Here is a 17,373-nt window from a genome sequence, read left to right as displayed (position 1 = left end):
AATAAGGACGATATATATGCAGATGACATGCAACTCTATGCAAGGGAAAGTAACGTTCAACTGTTTAGTCACACTTCACATTTGAGTTACTGTGATGACATTGTAAGCAATACCAACAGGGCGACGGGATTCATCCAGATAAGAGCTAACTGCTAACCGCGGAAAAACGGCCAGCATCACGCTCACCCTCAAATGATGTTCCCACTCACAACCATATCAATAAATACTCACAAAGTCAAATAAAGTTTAGATTGAAAGCTAAAAGTGTGTGTGGGTGTGATTATTTTTTTATGACTCACAGTATTGTTTTTGGAGACTGTTTAGTATTGCAATGCATTATGTTAAAACAACAATTTAGGGGGTAGAAGCTAGTAGAGCTTAAATAAGGCTTTAATAAATATGTTTGGGCCTTAATGTATCATATTAAATATATATATATAAATCTGTTAACATAACGGAAATCAATTAAATTTCCCAGATTGGGTATTTTCCCTGTCGGCCATTTTTCCTGTCGCATACGACAGGTTCTCGCGAGGTGTCTCCTGACTCCTGTCAGTCCCGTGGGTCAGTCCCTCGCGCTGCCAGGCAACCCCACTGTGGCGGGAAGAACCAACCGTCCAGGACCGTTGCTTCATCGATGAGTGTTGCTATGTAGAGCTAACGTTAGCTCCAGTGTTAAATGTCTAAAAAGTGTCCGTGAGAACGTAAGTTATTAGACACAAACGTGTTAAAATGATTGGTTGTTTTTGAGCGCTATCAAAGTTTTGTGTCCTCCTCTGGTTGAACTTTGTTTCCAGCGGTCAGAGGAGTCCGAACACGTCCACAGTCCACACGACCAACCGCCACCGGCCGAGAGAAGTAAGGCTCTCAGTGAACAGATGTCGGCGGCTGGCGGATGTGTTCATTGTCTTCGCGGTTTGGTCCTTTCAGTTCGTTCATACGTGGTGTTTTCTTGTTCGACCTGTAATGGCGTGTTTAAGTGAGAGCCCTGGGCCTGCCATCGTGGTTCCTGACAGCAGGGGGCAGCAGAGACGCGGTCCCCGTCCTCCTCTCCGAGGCCCGTCGTGTGGCGGTGGGCCTGCTGCGAGTCGCCGGAGCCCCGCCGGGGATTAACCCCGCTCCCCAGACAACACAGGCGCTGCTGGGATATCACATTTAAATGTTTAAATTGGCCGAGCACACAGAGAAACGGAGCATTGCGCCGTTTGTCGTTCAAATCGAGCCGTTTTGTAATCGAAACTTAAACCAGGCCTATTGCTCATGGAGGTTTGATTCGTGGTTCTTCTCACACTGATAGATAGCGCTAAAACTGATTCAAACAAGCCATCTATAATTTAAAAAATCGTGGGCCTCTATTTCCATTTGATCAATATTAATATGCAATGTTCCCCGTGTAGCCCCATTAAAAAGGGCCACCGTGTCTTATTTTATAAACCTTCATGCAAATATTGAAGTGAAACGTGCAGCTATCATTATCCGCGGTCACATTAATACAAAGAAGGGGTGGCATTTAATCACCTTTAATTGTGGAGTGAGGGAGTGAGGTTTTGTGTGTTCATTTCAATAGCTATGCCTTTGGTTAATTATGAGTAATTTAAACATAGCCTAGCATGTAGGCTACTTAAAATAAATTACACAAAACGTAGCCCAATTTGTATATTTTGTATTTATGCCTTGCATGCACGCATCTGCTTCTGGGTCTATTTTGCATAAAAGCGGTCTTAAAAGAGAATACACATATTATGAAGCTATTTTTTTTTTTTTTTTTTTACCAAATCACACTCCTCCATTTACCAATAGGTGGTGCAGTGTAAAAGAGAGAGAGAGAGAGAGAGAGAGAGAGAGAGAGAGAGAGAGAGAGAGAGAGAGAGAGAGTAGAATGGCAGAGATAGTGAGAGAGGGGCGAGAGAGAGAGAGAGAGTGTGTGTGTGTGTGTGTGTGTGTGTGTGTGTGTGTGTGTGTGTGTGTGTGTGTGTGTGTGTGTGTGTGTGTGTGTGTGTGTGTGTGTGTGTGTGTGTGTGTGTGTGTGTGTGTGTGTGTGTGTGTGACAACCCAAGACAGACAGTCTAAAAAGTTCCCTGTAGTGAAGACTCACCAAAGCCTTATAAAAAGATTGCAGTTTTATTAAAACCAAGTCTCTTTTATTCCCGTCTTCTCGTCTCATGTCTTGCATGTGCTTGGTTTTCTCCAGCCTCTACGGACGGTTTATGTAAAGACGTTAACTGTTGGTATAACAGCTCAGTCCAGCTGGAATGCTTCGAGAAAAGGTTGCTGGGTAGAATCCCGTTCGGCTCCTGGTTTGGCTCGTGGGTCCGTTGCGCAAAAGAAGGCTTCGGTTTTGTGGCGCACAGGTGGGCGCGCGCTCCAAAGGTGTCCCTGGCTCTCTTTGGGGGGTTAATCCACTTTCCCTCAAAAACGGATTTTATAAACATTAAAATACACAATATCAGTATTTCTCGGAGAGCGAGCGGCGTCCCGGGCTGGCGGCGGTGCGGCGCGTGGGGTTGTGTTGCGTTAAAGATGAATTGGTATGTATGGTAATCTCTCCGCGAGATGGGAGTATGGGCGGGGCCGCGGCGCTCCTCATTTCCCCGCCATGGCTAGCGGGGCGTCAGGGCTGGAGACACCTCCCGGGAACACAGTCGCCAGTCCAGCGCGGAGCACTGCCTGGCCCAAAACTGCGTCTCTCACTCGCCAGGATTGCCAAATATTCCTGAAGAATAGACCTGCTATTTATGGCATGTGGCTTGTAACTTTACTCCTGTTGTACTCTCTCCATGAAGGTAGGAAAAAAACACGAGATTCGATCCTTATGCATGTTTGTAAAACCCATAATGTCTCACTTCTGCACAGTTTGGTTTAAAGTAGTAATATTGTGCGTGATTGGACTCAAAGCGGTGGTTTGTGTGCGGCGGGGATAGGGAGGAATGCAGGACGTGGAGTCCTGGGCTGTAATGTGTCACTGTGAGCCATAATGAGAACTTGAGAAGAATAGATTGTTTAATGAAACTAAATGTAAAGACGCACCGCGTTCACACAAGTACAGATGTTCTGCATGCCAGGTGGGGGGCTTTTTGCTCGACGTTTTGGGTGAAATGGACGCGCGGCGTCAGGGATGGTGGGGATAGCAGGGTTTGTTTTCGCATTACCATCTACAGTTATGAATATGTAAAATGGCTGAATAGGGAGAATGGGGTGCAAATACAGAGAGAGAGGGAGAGAGGGATGGAGAGAAGCTGCGCGAACGAGAGGCCGGAGAAAAGGACAAATCGATTACTTTACTTCTCAACTTGACAGTTCTCTCTCAAAGTTGCTGGCCACATTTGACATATTTGGGAGTGTTTAGTGATTTGTGAAAGGCTTCCTTGTGTCTCCGGGGGGCTGCAGCTGTTCGCTGGGTGCTCTCCGTTAAGAGGCCATCTTCCCTCTAAATGTGGCTAATTCAGCTCCACCACAAATGCTGTTCAGACTGAATAATTATTAGAAATGGGTTTTGCAGGGTTTGGCTCATTTGCTTGTGCACAACCAATGTTTGGCAATGTAATTCACCATTACGTTGAATTCAAATGTTTCTATCACAATATGCTAATATATAAATACATATATATTTTTTTTATTGTTTTCTGATTTACACATTTAGGCCTTTATGGAGGGCAGCATAATTATATCTCAGTCTTCCTGTCGATTTTTCTTTTCATATTTCTTTGGTCACATAAATCCCTGACCCTGTTAGTTGATCCCCTGCTATTCCAGTGCATTATAATAATCCTCACAATATGAAAAACAACTCCAACTCACCACACATCTCTCCATTAAAGCACTCTGCCCATTGGAAACATGTCTGAACATGTTTTAAATTATGTTAGTGTCGCTGCCACAAACCCTCAACATGGGGACTGCTGATCTGAATGTGGTCTTTAATCTACAGACGAGCCCCAGGAAAATATTGTCCTGATTTAAGTTTAATTCAGACGATTCGCTGGTCATTCGTGTGTTTGCAGTGTTGTTCTCGTTGTGATATTTTTAATGGTGAGTTAATGAATTGTGCAGCCGAGGCCTCGCGCTCGGCGGTGTTTCCTGCTCCTCAGTGTTTACTGACGATTCTTTATACCGCATTCTGTTCATTTAAAGGCTGATGATCACATCCCTGCGCAGCGTTATTTAACCAGCAGTAGGCCTGTGTTTATATATATTTAGGGCCTGTGCAATTTAAAGTAGGGGACATGTTATTTGCGGGCGGACATATTTAAATCAGCTCTTTTGAATAAATATATGTGGTGTCCAGGTGCTGCGGTGGACCAGCCCGGGCTTGTTCCCCCTAACAGCGCACCTGGAGCCCCGCGCGGGCACGCGCACACACGCGTGAACGCATGTATTGGTGTGTTGGGGGACGTAATGGGGGCAGCCCCTTATGGGCTCTCCACATTAATAATCTGAATCCGACTTGACTCCCCTGACAGTCGGGTGACAGTTGGTTTAAAACACACCAGACCGATAGGCCCACACCGTTCTTATTTACGAACATTTGTATTTTCTCTCCGACCATAACTCTTCAGATCATATATGCTAGAGAATATATAATGGAACATATGTCCTATTTTCGATTATTAACAGGACGAGAACCCACCTCACATTCGGGCTGCTTGGCTCTAATTTCATTTAGATTGCATTTGATATGAAAGTTGTAATAAAAAAAGAGGTTAGAATCGTTGTCTTATATTTGGCTTTATGTCACTGATTAAGCAGGGCTACACGTAGCCTATAATGTATTGGTTATATAAATATATTTTGGGCTAACAACCCATTTCTTTCTATAGACAACCCGTGTAGGTGATGTAGTCATTATGAGTGTAATTATACCTATTTATTTTTGTAATTTAAATATAATAAGGACAATGAGCAACGTTTGAAACGTTAAAATATTTAAGTTAATTAACGAACCCTAACCCTATAATTACCAATATAAATACTAGGCCTTGATAAAACAGTCTTTAATAATAACTTTATCACTTGGTTAAAATAAAATAGTAATCAGTGTAGGGCAATCCGTCAACCTTCACCTCGTGATTCCCCCTCCAGCCCCCCTCCCCCAAACACACGCACCCCCGCTGCTGAATCCCTGCGTGCCTATTGGCTGCTCAATCTGCGTTGCAATTTGAGACTCCACCCAACGACAGGAGTATCCATGATTGCCAGCTTGTATTTTGCCAATCGAATCTGTTCACAAATATTTACGTTTTATGCGTCATCTGTTAACTCTGTTTTGATTCTGATCGTCGTTTAGTTTGACTTCAGCGAGTCTTCGTGTCCGAGGCTGACCGACAGGCCCACTTTAACTCCCTGAAAAGGCCTCCTCGGCTTTCTTTACGAAGGACTTAACAACCTGTCGGACATTCCTAAAGTGCCCCCGTCCACCCCGATAAACCAGCACATTTTAACGTACCCGCAAAAGTGTGTTCTAGAACGAAACATGAACGTATACGCCTCGAATTTCGACCTGTTCGTGCCCGAGCGCACGAGGCGCGAAGGATGCTGCTGCAAAAAAAAAGTGAAACCTTCTCTCTTTCCGGTCCTCATCTGACCAATTCAACGTCACAGAAGAGTCATAATTAATCACTGCTTTCATCGGTTTTGCTTATTTTTAATCTAATCGCAGAATCACGTTTTTAAAGGATTATTTTCTATTTGTTTCCATCCTTTGCCTCTTTTTCTCACCTATCTCTGCCTCTCTCTCTCTCTCTCTCTCTCTCTCTCTCTCTCTCTCTCTCTCTCTCTCTCTCTCTCTCTCTCTCTCTTCACCTCCTCCCGTTTCCCCTAGCAGTTACTCCCCTCCCTCTCTCACACTCTCCCTCCCTCCCTCCTTCTCCCTCCCTCATCACTAGGCAGAATTAAAGGCTGGGGGAGGGGCGTGTTATGCAGACTGCTGAGGGGACTGGTGGAGCTCTGAGTTGATATTCACATTAAGAGGAACAGGAGGCTTTGATGTGTGTGTGTGTGTGGAGGGGGGGGCAGGTCCCAGGGGACTGCTGAACTAGCACACTGTTTCCCTGACACAGCATGGGAGGGGGGGGGGGGGGGGGAGGGGGGCTAACGTAAAAAAAAAAAGAATGAGGTGTTGGGGCACACCCTCGTCTTAATTAGATATAACCCCCCCATAGTCCGTCCATCCTGCACACACAAACACACACACATACACACACGCACACACACACGCGCGCACACACACACACACACACACTTGTCCACACGCCAAACAACTACTTACCAGCAACGCCCCCCCCCCCCCCCACCGCCAATCCAGGAGTTCACACCTCCTCCTTCCTCAATCTCCATCCTGTTCTCCTCTCTCTCCCTTCACCTCCTCTCTCTCCTCTGTTCTCTCCTCCCTTCACCTCCTCTCTCTCCTCTGTTCTCTCCTCCCTTCACCTCCTCTCTCTCCTCTGTTCTCTCCTCCCCCCCCCCCCCTCACACAGAGCAGTGGCTCTCAAAGTCAGGGTTCTGCACCCACAAAAACAGAGGAAGTGACATCATGGGGCCAGGTGATGAAGTCGTTAGTGAACTGAAATGAGAGGAGGGGAACGATGGGAGGTCAGACGGAGGAGGAGGAGGTTGAGGTGGAGGTGAAGAGAAGGTGGAGAAGCAGAGGAGGGGGAGGAGGAGAGGAGGTGGTCTCTTCTCTATGTTGTTTTTATCTGCATTTTTCTGTATTCGTGTGTTGTTTGTTTGCGTGTTGATTTGTTTACTGTTTTGTCTGTTAGTGTGTGTGTGTTAGTGTATTTTATGTTGTGTTTATGTATAGTGTTAGTCTATTGTATGTTGTGTTAGTGTGTTGTTTGGTGGTCTGTTGTGTTGTGTTGACGTGTTGTGTGGTAGTGTATTGTATGTTGTGTTGATGTGTTGTGTTAGTCTGTTGTGTGTTAGTGTATTAAATGTTGTGTCGATGTATTGTGTTAGTGTGTTGGGTGGTAGTGTATTGTTGCTGTGTTTTGTTGTGTTATAGTACGTTATGTGTTGCGTTAACGTGTTGTGTTAGTGTGTTGTGTGGTTGTGTATTAGATGTTATGTAGTGCAGCAGACGCACATGATATGTTTACAATGGCGGGAGGAGCCCAGGTGGTGATCAGGAGGGCCTGTGAGCACTGGAGTGAGGGGAGATGAGGCAGGGGTGAGGGGAGGTGAGGGGTGAGGGGGTGAGGGGGTGAGGGTGCAGCCCACGCCTCACTCCTGCCGTTTGTTTACCTGCTCGTCACAATGTTTTCTAGTGAGTCTCCTGTTCCACCCTAGCTGTTTATTTGTAAACCTGTGTGTGTGTGTGTGTGTGTGTGTGTGTGTGTGTGTGTGTGTGTGTGTGCAGCCGTGCATATGAGTGCAGCCGTGCATGTTTCTGTGTGTGTGTATGTGTGTGTGTGTGTGTGTGTGTGTGTATGCTTATGCACACTCATGCACGTGGGCACGGCGAGGCGTGGATGCGAGGCGTGGATGCGCTGCATTATGCATGCAGGATTCTTGCATAGGTGATGAGTTGGCGCGCTGGCATCCATATTCATGGGCCGCTCCAGGACGTGTGCGGCGCAGCGCTGACAGCCTCGCCCCGCCACACCCGCGCGGCCCTGTCCGACCATAAAAAACATATTTCATTTGCGGTGGTGTCCGGGGTGGGCAGTGCGCTCGTGTTTGTGAATGACAATGATCCCGGCGTCAGAGGAGGATCGTGATTGGTTGTCCTGGAGGAAGCCCTTCTGGCCGTCAGATCGATACAGCTTTAGAAGATTTGATTTCATTTGGAATATAAGTCTCTCCCAGGGCAGGTGTTAGGCGGCGATGTCAGCTACCTGTTGTGTGAGCGCTCGGTCCTTAACAGCTCTGGTTTAATTAATGGAGGATTAACTCCGGTGTGGGCTCTCTGGTGGACCTTCAAACCACCCTGAATGGACCCTCTGTGGCGCTTAACACGTCCTCTTCCTCCCGCGCACTCTCTCCTCTTCCTCCTGCTTCACTCCATCCATCACTCACATAAGTGGGCAGACAGACCCGTAGTTACAGAGAACATGAACTCGGATGAAGTCAGATTCACAAAGGTCAATCAAACCTAAATTCAAAGATTAATTAATAATTGAATACATCAACAGCACATAAACCGAATGTATGCACAATTTCTTCAAAGGTTCCAGACCAAAACGCACAAAAATCTCTCCCATTTAGATTCATTCCATAGAGATGAGGTCTAGTCCATGGACTAATGCAACGCAAAGGATCCATGTTAATAATAATGTAATAATACTTCTAATAGTGGAGTTGGAGTAAGTTGTAAGATGTCTGCAAAATGAGATGAGGCAAGTTTCTAAAGTTTTCTAAAAGCTGGACAGAGAACAGAAAGTCAGAACGTGATACGATACGTAATGTGAACCCTAAAGTCTTATACTATATGTGCACAATCAAATAGACAAATTAAGCGAAGGCTTCACAAACGCTAAACCTTCATATTCATCATCAAGAGCAAATGTGTGCTTTTAAAACCAAACAAAGAATGTGACTTTTGCAGTCTTGTTTGTTTCCGTGTGCTGACGTTTGGTCACGACCCTAGTTAGGGTTTGAGTGTTTGCTGATGCTGTCCAGCGTGGTTCCATTGTTTTATGGTTGTTTTCTGAGTGCTGTAAGTGCCACTGCCACCATAGAAACCAACTCCCTCCATAGAGATCAGAGCTGCTCCTGCTGCACACTTCAGTGTGCAGTGTGGTTGTTTGTGTGTGTGCTTGTGTCTGTGTGTGTGTCTGGTACTATGGGTAAGGGGATGTCTGTGTGTGTGTGTATGTGTGTGTGTGTATGTGGGTGTGGGTGTGTGTGGTGTCAGGGACTATAGGTGAGGGGATGTGTGTGTGTGTGTGTGTGTGTGTGTGTGTGTGTGTGTGTGTGTGTGTGTGTGTGTGTGTGTGTGTGTGTGTGTGTGTCCATGCGTCTGTGTGTCTGTGTGTGTGTGTGTGTGTGTGTGTGTGTGTGTGTGTGTGTGTGTGTGTGTGTGTGTGTGTGTGTGTGTGTGTGTGTGTGTGTGTGTGTGTGGTGTCTGGTACTATGGGTGAGTGTGTGTGTATGTGTGTGTGTGTGTGTGTGTGTGTGTGTGTGTGTGTCTATGTGTATGTGTGTGTGGTGTCTGGTACTATGGGTGAGTGGATGTTGTCTCTGATCTCCTTTCCATTTCACTGGGCCCCCCTCTCCTGTCGGACCCCCAGGCCAGATAATCTACTGTAAGAGAGGTTCTCCCCTCACCCCATAAGCTCCCCCCTCTTGTCCCAGCACTCTGTCCCTCCCCCTCCCCCTTTACCCTCCTCCTCCCCCCGATGGGAGATTATAGATATTGCAATCTTTAATATGGGGCCATTATCAGTAATCTGCAGGGTGGGGGGGGGGGGGGGGGGGGGGGGTGACCTGGTTTAGCTCAGCCCACCACAGAACCAGACATATTCCTATACCATCTGTAGCACACACACACCAAGCAGCAGAACTATTTATAACGGCTGGTTTATTGACCGGTGCTGGGGGAGAGCGCAGTCTTCGATCCGGGGTCATGAGCGGTAGCGGTAGCGTGATAGTGTGCTAGCGTGCTGGCTGGTGCTGGGGGGGTCAGCTGGGCTCCACATGTTGTAGTTTGTTCTAGGAGCTGCAAGTCTCAATGGGAGGGTCTAAACCATACAAAACCAAAGACTAAACCATTCCAAATTAACCCAAACCAAATCAAACTGAAACAACCAACCTAACCTTAACCAACCCATACCAAACTAACCCTAACTAAACCAACCCAAACTTAACCAGCCAATCCAAACTAAACCAACCTAACCGAAAATAAACCAAACCAACCCAACTAAACCAAAACAACCCAAACTAAACCAAACCAACCCAAATTAAACTAAACCAACTCAAAATAAACGAATCCAAACCAAACCAACCCAACCGAACCAACCTAAACCAGTGACTAAAAGAAGTAGCTGTCTATCATAAGAGAAACAGACGTGAATGTGTTTGTAGTGTTAGGGCTTTGTGTAACCTAGTATCCTAGGCTGTCTTATTATAATGCTTCAATGTCTCAGTGACAGTAGTCCATCTCATCTAGAATGGCATTGCCCTGTTGTGTGTAGAGTTCAGACTAGTTGACTGTTCTGACAACATGGAGGAATACTGCAGGATTATCTAGAGTGGTACTGCCCTGTCCTGTGCAGAGTTCAGACTAGTTGACTGTTCTGACCACATGGAGAGAGGCTGCAGGAGTATCTAGAGTGGCACTGCCCTGTTGTGTGTAGAGTTCAGACTAGTTGACAGTTCTAACAACATGGAGGAATACTGCAGGAGTATCTAGAGTGGAACTGCCCATTTCTGTGTAGAGTTCAGTCTAGGTGACTGTTCTGACAACATGGAGGGATGCTGCAGGAGTATCTAGTCTTAGCACCAGCCAGGTCCCAGTGAAGCCTCATCTGGTGTGATGGGGTTCTGTTCTGCTTCTGAGATGTTTTGCTGGACTCTAGCCTAAACCCGTTGCTTTATTCTTTATCTCCCTTACTACCTTGGTCTCGTCTTGTCTTCAAATCTGTGTGCCAAGATGTCCCGGGACACCTGTGTGTGTGTGTGTGTGTGTGTGTGTGTGTGTGTGTGTGTGTGTGTGTGTGTGTGTGTGTGTGTGTGTGTGTATGTGTGTGTGTGTGTGTGTGTGTGTGTGTGTGTGTGTGTGTGTGTGTGTGTGTGTGTGTGTGTGTGTGTTATGAGACTGTAATTGTGATTAAGGGTTGTACAAATAAACCCTCACTTGATGAGTATGTATGTCTGTGTGTCTATTCCTGTGCTATTATTTGTGTGTGTGTGTGTGTGTGTGTGTGTGTGTGTTTGTTTGTGTGTGTGTGTGTAATATATTTAAATGTGTGTGTGTGTGTGTGTGTGTGTGTGAGTGTGTTAGAGTGTGTTATTATGTTTGTGTGTGTGTGTGTTAGAGTGTGTTATTATGTGTGTGTGTGTGTGTGGGTGTCATTTGTGTGTTAGTGTGTGTGTGTGTGTGTGTGTGTGTGTGTGTGTGTGTGTGTGTGTGTGTGTTTTTGTGTGTTTTATGCATGTATGCGGGTGTGTGTGTGTGTGGTAAATATGTAAGGAGATTAAAAAGTCTTAAATCTCTGCGTCTGGCATTTCAATCATATAACCTATCAACCCTCCCCCCAACTCTCGCTCTCTGCATGTGTGTGTTTGTGTGTGTGTGTGTGTGTGTGTGTGTGTGTGTGTGTGTGTGTGTGTGTGTGTGTGTGTGTGTGTGCGCCTGCTCGCTTATGCACGACCTAATGTGCACACGCGCTGCACATTACCAGAGGTAGCAGGCCCCTCCCCCGGTCCACCTTCCATCACAGCTTTAGCCCAAATCCCAGCTTTCAGCATCACATGACCTCGTCTGCAGCTGGCCGCTTGACACACATTGCTTATGAATATGTTGTTACATACCCAAAGGACATCCCCCGCTCCGCATCATAACATTCACTGTGCATACAATTCCCTGTTCCTGACATCCCCTGAACCCAACATTCCCTGATCATAAGATCCCCTGATCATAAGATTCCCTGATAATAAGATTCCCTGATCATAACATTCCCTGATCATAACATTCCCTGACCATAACATTCCCAGATCATAAGATCCCTGATCATAATATGTTCATTACATTCCCTGTTTCATAACGTTCCATTGTCATAAAGTTTCCTGTTCATATCATTATCTTTTTCATAACATTCCCTGTTCATAACAGTCCCTGTTCATTATATTCCCTGATCAAAACATTCCCTCATAACATTCCCATTTATTCATATGGTATACCATAGTCTAGCAGTTATGGTGTTGGACTCTCAGCCAGAATGGTCTGGGCTCCATCCCCACAGACACCTACCTTTGAAAGATCACTGTCAGGCGCTTTGGATGAGACATTCTGCTAAATGACAGATTGTTGAGTAGTAGCTGCTAACCTAGCACTGTGTCCTCTCTCCCCAGTACACAGTGAGGATGTGGGCACCAGCAGGCTGTACTTTGTGAATGCCTCCCTGCAGAGGGTGACCTACTCCAGCTCTGTGGGGGTGTCCCTGCCCTGCCCCGCAGCCGGCACCCCCAGCGCCGCGCTGCGCTGGTACCTGGCCACCGGCGATGACATTTACGACGTGCCCCACATCCGCCACGTCCACGCCAATGGCACCCTGCAGCTGTACCCCTTCTCGCCCTCCGCCTACAACAGCTACATCCACGACAACGACTACTTCTGCACCGCCGAGAACCAGGCCGGGAAGATACGCAGCCCCAACATACGCATCAAGGCTGGTGAGTCATGTGCACACCTGACCCACAGGTGGCACTTGGTGTCAGGTAGACTGAGAGACAGGTGTGTCAGGTAGACTGAGGGACAGGTGTGTCAGGTAGGCGGAGAGACAGGTGGGTCAGGTAGACTGAGAGACAGGTGTGTCAGGTAGACTGACAGACAGGTGTGTCAGATAGACTGACAAACAGGTGTGTCAGGTAGACTGACAGACAGATGTGTCAGGTAGACTGACAGACAGATGGTTCAGGTAGACTGACAGACAGATGTGTCAGGTAAACTGAGGGACAGGTGTGTCAGGTAGACTGACAGACAGGTATGTCAGGTAGACTGACAGACAGGTGTGTCAGGTAGACTGTGTCAAGAGGGACATGTTTTTAAGGTAGACTTAAGGACAGGTGGGTTAGGTAGATTGAGGGACTGGTGTGTAAATTAGACTAAGGGACAGTGTTAAGTTAAGCTGACAGAAAGGTGTCAAGGTTAAACTGACTGACAGGGCTACATTCAAAAGTGTATTGCACATGGATGTATATTATTATATGCAGTATTAGTATCAAAAGGAATTTATAGCTAGCATTGGTATGAGTGGTTATAGAGCATGACAGGTTGTCATGACATTAGAATGACACAATCAGCGCAGCACCTTGATCCACCTTGCCCACGACAAACTACACCTCCCACGCACCCCTCTGTTCCTCCTCCGCCCGGCTACAGCCAGCCAATCAGTGGGATGCACCAATTAGCGTTTAGCTTGGTTAATGAGAGATAATTAAAGAAGTGTGCTGGGGCTATATTTAGCCTGGCACTATAGAGGACAGGAGGAAACACAGAGGGATGGGAGACGACAGCACCAAACACACAATACTCCTACTATACTACTACTATACCAATGTTTAGCAGTGTATAATGCTGTTGCATACTACCCCATAATACTCCCATAATACTTATACTAACATTATGTATAATATCTATCTGATAATACCACTGCATATAATACCCTTATATATACTACTTCATTATTATTCAAATAATATAAATACAAAGAATACTCTAATGCCAGGCATTTTGGCAGCAAACAGTTTGGTGTTGAGGATTACGTCAGTGAGGGAAGTCAGAATACCTTTTACACCGGAAACAACATCCAGAACATTTTCACATTCAGTTGTCTTACATTAATATCATCAGGGCGTGTGATTTCATGAGTCTGCTCTGGCAAACAAAACAACAACATGTATGTCCTGTGTAGCAATGACAGAGCTGGTCTCTGCACACGGCTGTTGCCAGGGAAGAGGATCGGATCAGTTCCTTAGCAACCTCCGCATATTCCTGCCTCCTGTAATTCCACTAATGAGTCTGGGCTTATTCAGAGTGGCAAATATTTAAATATTTAATGAACCTGCAGTGGATGTAACACCACGACCCTCCCCACCTCTCTCTAGCCTCACCTCTCCTCCCTATCTCTTCGACCATCTCCTGCTTCTCTCCTCCTTCTCTCTTCCCTCTCTCCTCGGCCATCTCCTCCCCCTCTCCTCCTCCTCTCCTCATCCGTCTCCTCCCTCTCTCTTCACCTTTTCTCCTTCTCTCCTCACCCTCTCCTCCCTCTCCTCACCTCTCCTCCCTCTCTCTTCACCTTTTCTCCTTCTCTCCTCCCTCTCTGCTCACCCCTCTCCTCCCGCTCTCCTCACCTCTTCTCCCTCTTGCCCATCTTCTACCCTCCTCTCCTCTCTCTAGTGGATGCAACGCACCATCAACCATAGGTTCACTTATACATGTTCCCCTCTCTCCTTCTCTCCTCCTCGCCTCCGTCATCCCCTCCTCAGGCCCCGCTCCCCCTCCCTCCTGTGTGTAGCTCAGCTGGTAGAGCATGGCATTAACACTGCTAGGGTTGGGGGTTCTTTTCTGACTGGGGCCACCCATGCTGAGAGTCACGTGAGGGACACTCTCAGTGTTGTAGGAAGCTTTGGATAAAAGCATGTAACAACAGTGCCACCACAATGGGAAGATAACCTTTACGGTGTGTGTGTGTGTGTGTGTGTGTGTGTGTGTGTGTGTGTGTGTGTGTGTGTGTGTGTGTGTGTGTGTGTGTGTGTGTGTGTGTGTGTGTGTGTGTGTGTGTGTGTGTGTGTGTGTGTGTGTGTGTGTGTGTGTGTGTGCAGTGTTCAGGGAACCCTACACGGTGCGTGTGGCTGACCAGCGGTCCATGCGGGGCAACGTGGCCGTGTTCAAGTGCCTGATCCCCCCCGCGGTGCAGGAGTACGTGAGCGTGGTGTCCTGGGAGAGAGACACTGTCTCCATCACGACAGGTACAGCCCTCCGCCGACATGTGGTGTGTGTGTGTGTGTGTGTGTGTGTGTGTGTGTGTGTGTGTGTGTGTGTGTGTGTGTGTGTGTGTGTGTGTGTGTGTGTGTGTGTGTGTGTATGAGGTGTATATTGTTAAGAAATGAAAATCTGCTTGCTCTCATCTCCTGTTCAGTGATCAGTGACCACACACCCACACACAAACACGCACATAAGCACACTCTCACACACACACACACACACACACATTAACACCCCCTCCCTCCTCTCCTGCCTCTTTCCCCTATCGCACCTCCTCTGCCTCCCCATTTTCTACTTCCATCTCCTCGTTTTCACCTCCCTCTTCTTCCTGCTCCTCTTCCTCACTGGTACTCACACATTGTGATCGAAGCTGTCTGTCCTGTCTGTTTATACATTATAAATGTACAGTGTGTGTACGCTTATACATATTTTATTCTAGAATGGGAGCAACTGCAACCACCCAATTTCTCCCCTGGGATCAATAAAGTATTTCTGATTCTGATATCTCCCTCTCGCTCTCTCTCTCTCTCTCTCTCTCTCTCTCTCTCTGTTCTCCTGGTGTCTACAGTTGTGATGTGTTCCTCCATCACATATAAAAGTGTCTCCTCTCTCTCTCCACCTCGTCCTTGAACAACCAGGCCACAATTAGAGACTCCCAACATCCATCTTCATTAACCTCATTCTTATCTGTGTGTGGTTGCCTGTGTGTGTGTGTGTATGGGTGCGTGTGTGCTTGTGTGTCATTCCCGATACAATGGGTCCTTACGTGAGGCAAACTGAGTTTATGATTATATAATGTGTATGGAGCTTGTTGTTCGATATATCATGATGATGCATTTGTTGCCTTCTAAACGTGGAGTGGAGATGAGAGGTGGAAGGGAGGAGACAAGAGGAGAGGCGAGGAGAGGAGAGAAGAGGAGAGAAGTGGAGAGAAGAGGAGTGGAGAGAAGAGGGAGGAAAACAGGAGAGGAGTGGAGAGGAGAGGAGAAGAGGAGAGGAAGGAGAGGAGCAGAGAGAAGATGAGAGGAGTGAAGAGGAGAGGAGAGGAGTGGAGGGGAAAGGGAGGAGAGGAGAGAAGAGAGGAGGAGAAGATATGTGGAGGGTAGGAGTAGAGACGGAGGAGAGGGAGGAGAGGGAGGAGAGGGGAGGAGCATGGATGGGAGGAGAGGAGAGTGGAGTAGAAGAGAGGGAGAGAGGGCGAGGAGGAAGGGGAGGAGAGGGAGAGAGGAGTAGAGGAGAAAGAAGAAAGGAAAGCAAGGAGGGTAGTAGGGCAAGAATGGCCTCAGGTCACGACAGATGGAGTTTTATATTTTGTGTACGCACACACATACACACGCACGCACGCACACACACGAACACACACACACGAACACATGCATATACACATATGCATACACACATGCACATACACATGCACACACACACACATGCATGCACACACACACACACACACACACACACATACACACACACACACATAACTAGCTAACTAGGGATGGGTCAGAATATTCGATTATTCGATTATTCGTTCCCGAGGGTCAAAGCCGATTTTTAACATTTGGACCGTTAACATTTTTTATTATTATTAATCATGTACAGAAAAACAATATACACAATATACAAGCATAAATATTAATATATATGCATACAACACAAACACTGATCACTGTTAAAGTTTGTTTTTTTGCGTTTAAGATAGTGATTTCTTGCCGATCCATGGCTGCCTTTGTGAATGACGGCACACATCGAATAATCGATTATTCGTTCATACCACCCACTGATTATTCGACCATGAAAAATTTTAGTTATTCACATCCCTACCGCTAACACATGCAAACACAAACACACATACACACACACACACACACACAAACACAGACAAATGCATACACACACATACTGTACATGCATACAGACATGATTACACACACACACACACACACACCTAATTGCACACATCTGCTACACACTACACTGACGTACAAATACACCTTCTCTAACTCTCTGCCACTTGCTCACACTCTCTTACACACACTGTCACTCTCTTACCTTCCTTCACACACACACTCTCACACACACACTCTCTCATTTACAATGTAGAGCAGTTTGTGAACAGCAAGGCAAACCCAAAACATAACCAGGAGATGGTCTCATGAGATCCCTGATCTCTTGTTCAGTGGACACCCACAAGTCACCAGTTGGAAAATAAGTTTTAGATGAGGAGGACGTTTGGGAGATAGGAGAAAGGGAGAATGGGAGACAACACAACAAATGCGTTGGTGTGTGTGTGCGTGTGTGTGTGTGTGTGTGTGTGTGTGTGTGTGTGTGTGTGTGTGTGTGTGTGTGTGTGTGCGTGTGTGCGTGCGTGAGTGCGTGCGTTTGATGGTTTGTATGGGTATTTAGTATAGGGTAATGTTGTATGTGTCGTGTGTAGTCACAGTGTGTAATAAGGGGGATATAATGTGTGTGGTGTGTATATAATATAGTGGAAATGTGTGTGTGTGTGTGTGTGTGTGTGTGTGTGTGTGTGTGTGTGTGTGTGCGTGCGTGTGTGCATGTGTAGTTGAGTATACTGGTATTTAGTGGTATTATGTAGTTGTTGTATGTGAATATGGGTATGTAGTGTGTAGTTGTGGTGTGTGATTTGGGGTGTGTAGTCTGTAGTGTGTACTTGTGGTGTGTGATTAGGGGTATGTAGTCTGTAGTGTGTACTTGTGGTGTGTGATTAG

General features: G+C 46.6%; 1 protein-coding gene across 1 annotated transcript in view; it reads left to right on the top strand.

The window, feature by feature from the left end:
- Positions 1-2,561: 2,561 nt before the first annotated feature.
- The window catches only part of LOC311353946 (cell adhesion molecule DSCAML1-like), a gene marked incomplete at both ends in the record, with an annotated part of 58,822 nt that continues 44,010 nt past the window's right edge, over positions 2,562-17,373 (top strand). Inside the window, 4 exon segments of the mRNA XM_084473732.1 lie at positions 2,562-2,670; positions 2,673-2,783; positions 12,010-12,330; positions 14,482-14,628. Of these exon segments, the coding sequence (XP_084329858.1) occupies positions 2,562-2,670; positions 2,673-2,783; positions 12,010-12,330; positions 14,482-14,628 (688 nt within the window).

Source organism: Micromesistius poutassou, assembly GCF_964030765.1.
Source record: "Micromesistius poutassou genome assembly, chromosome: 10".
Taxonomy (NCBI): domain Eukaryota; kingdom Metazoa; phylum Chordata; class Actinopteri; order Gadiformes; family Gadidae; genus Micromesistius; species Micromesistius poutassou.
This window is presented reverse-complemented; position numbering and strand designations above follow the sequence as displayed.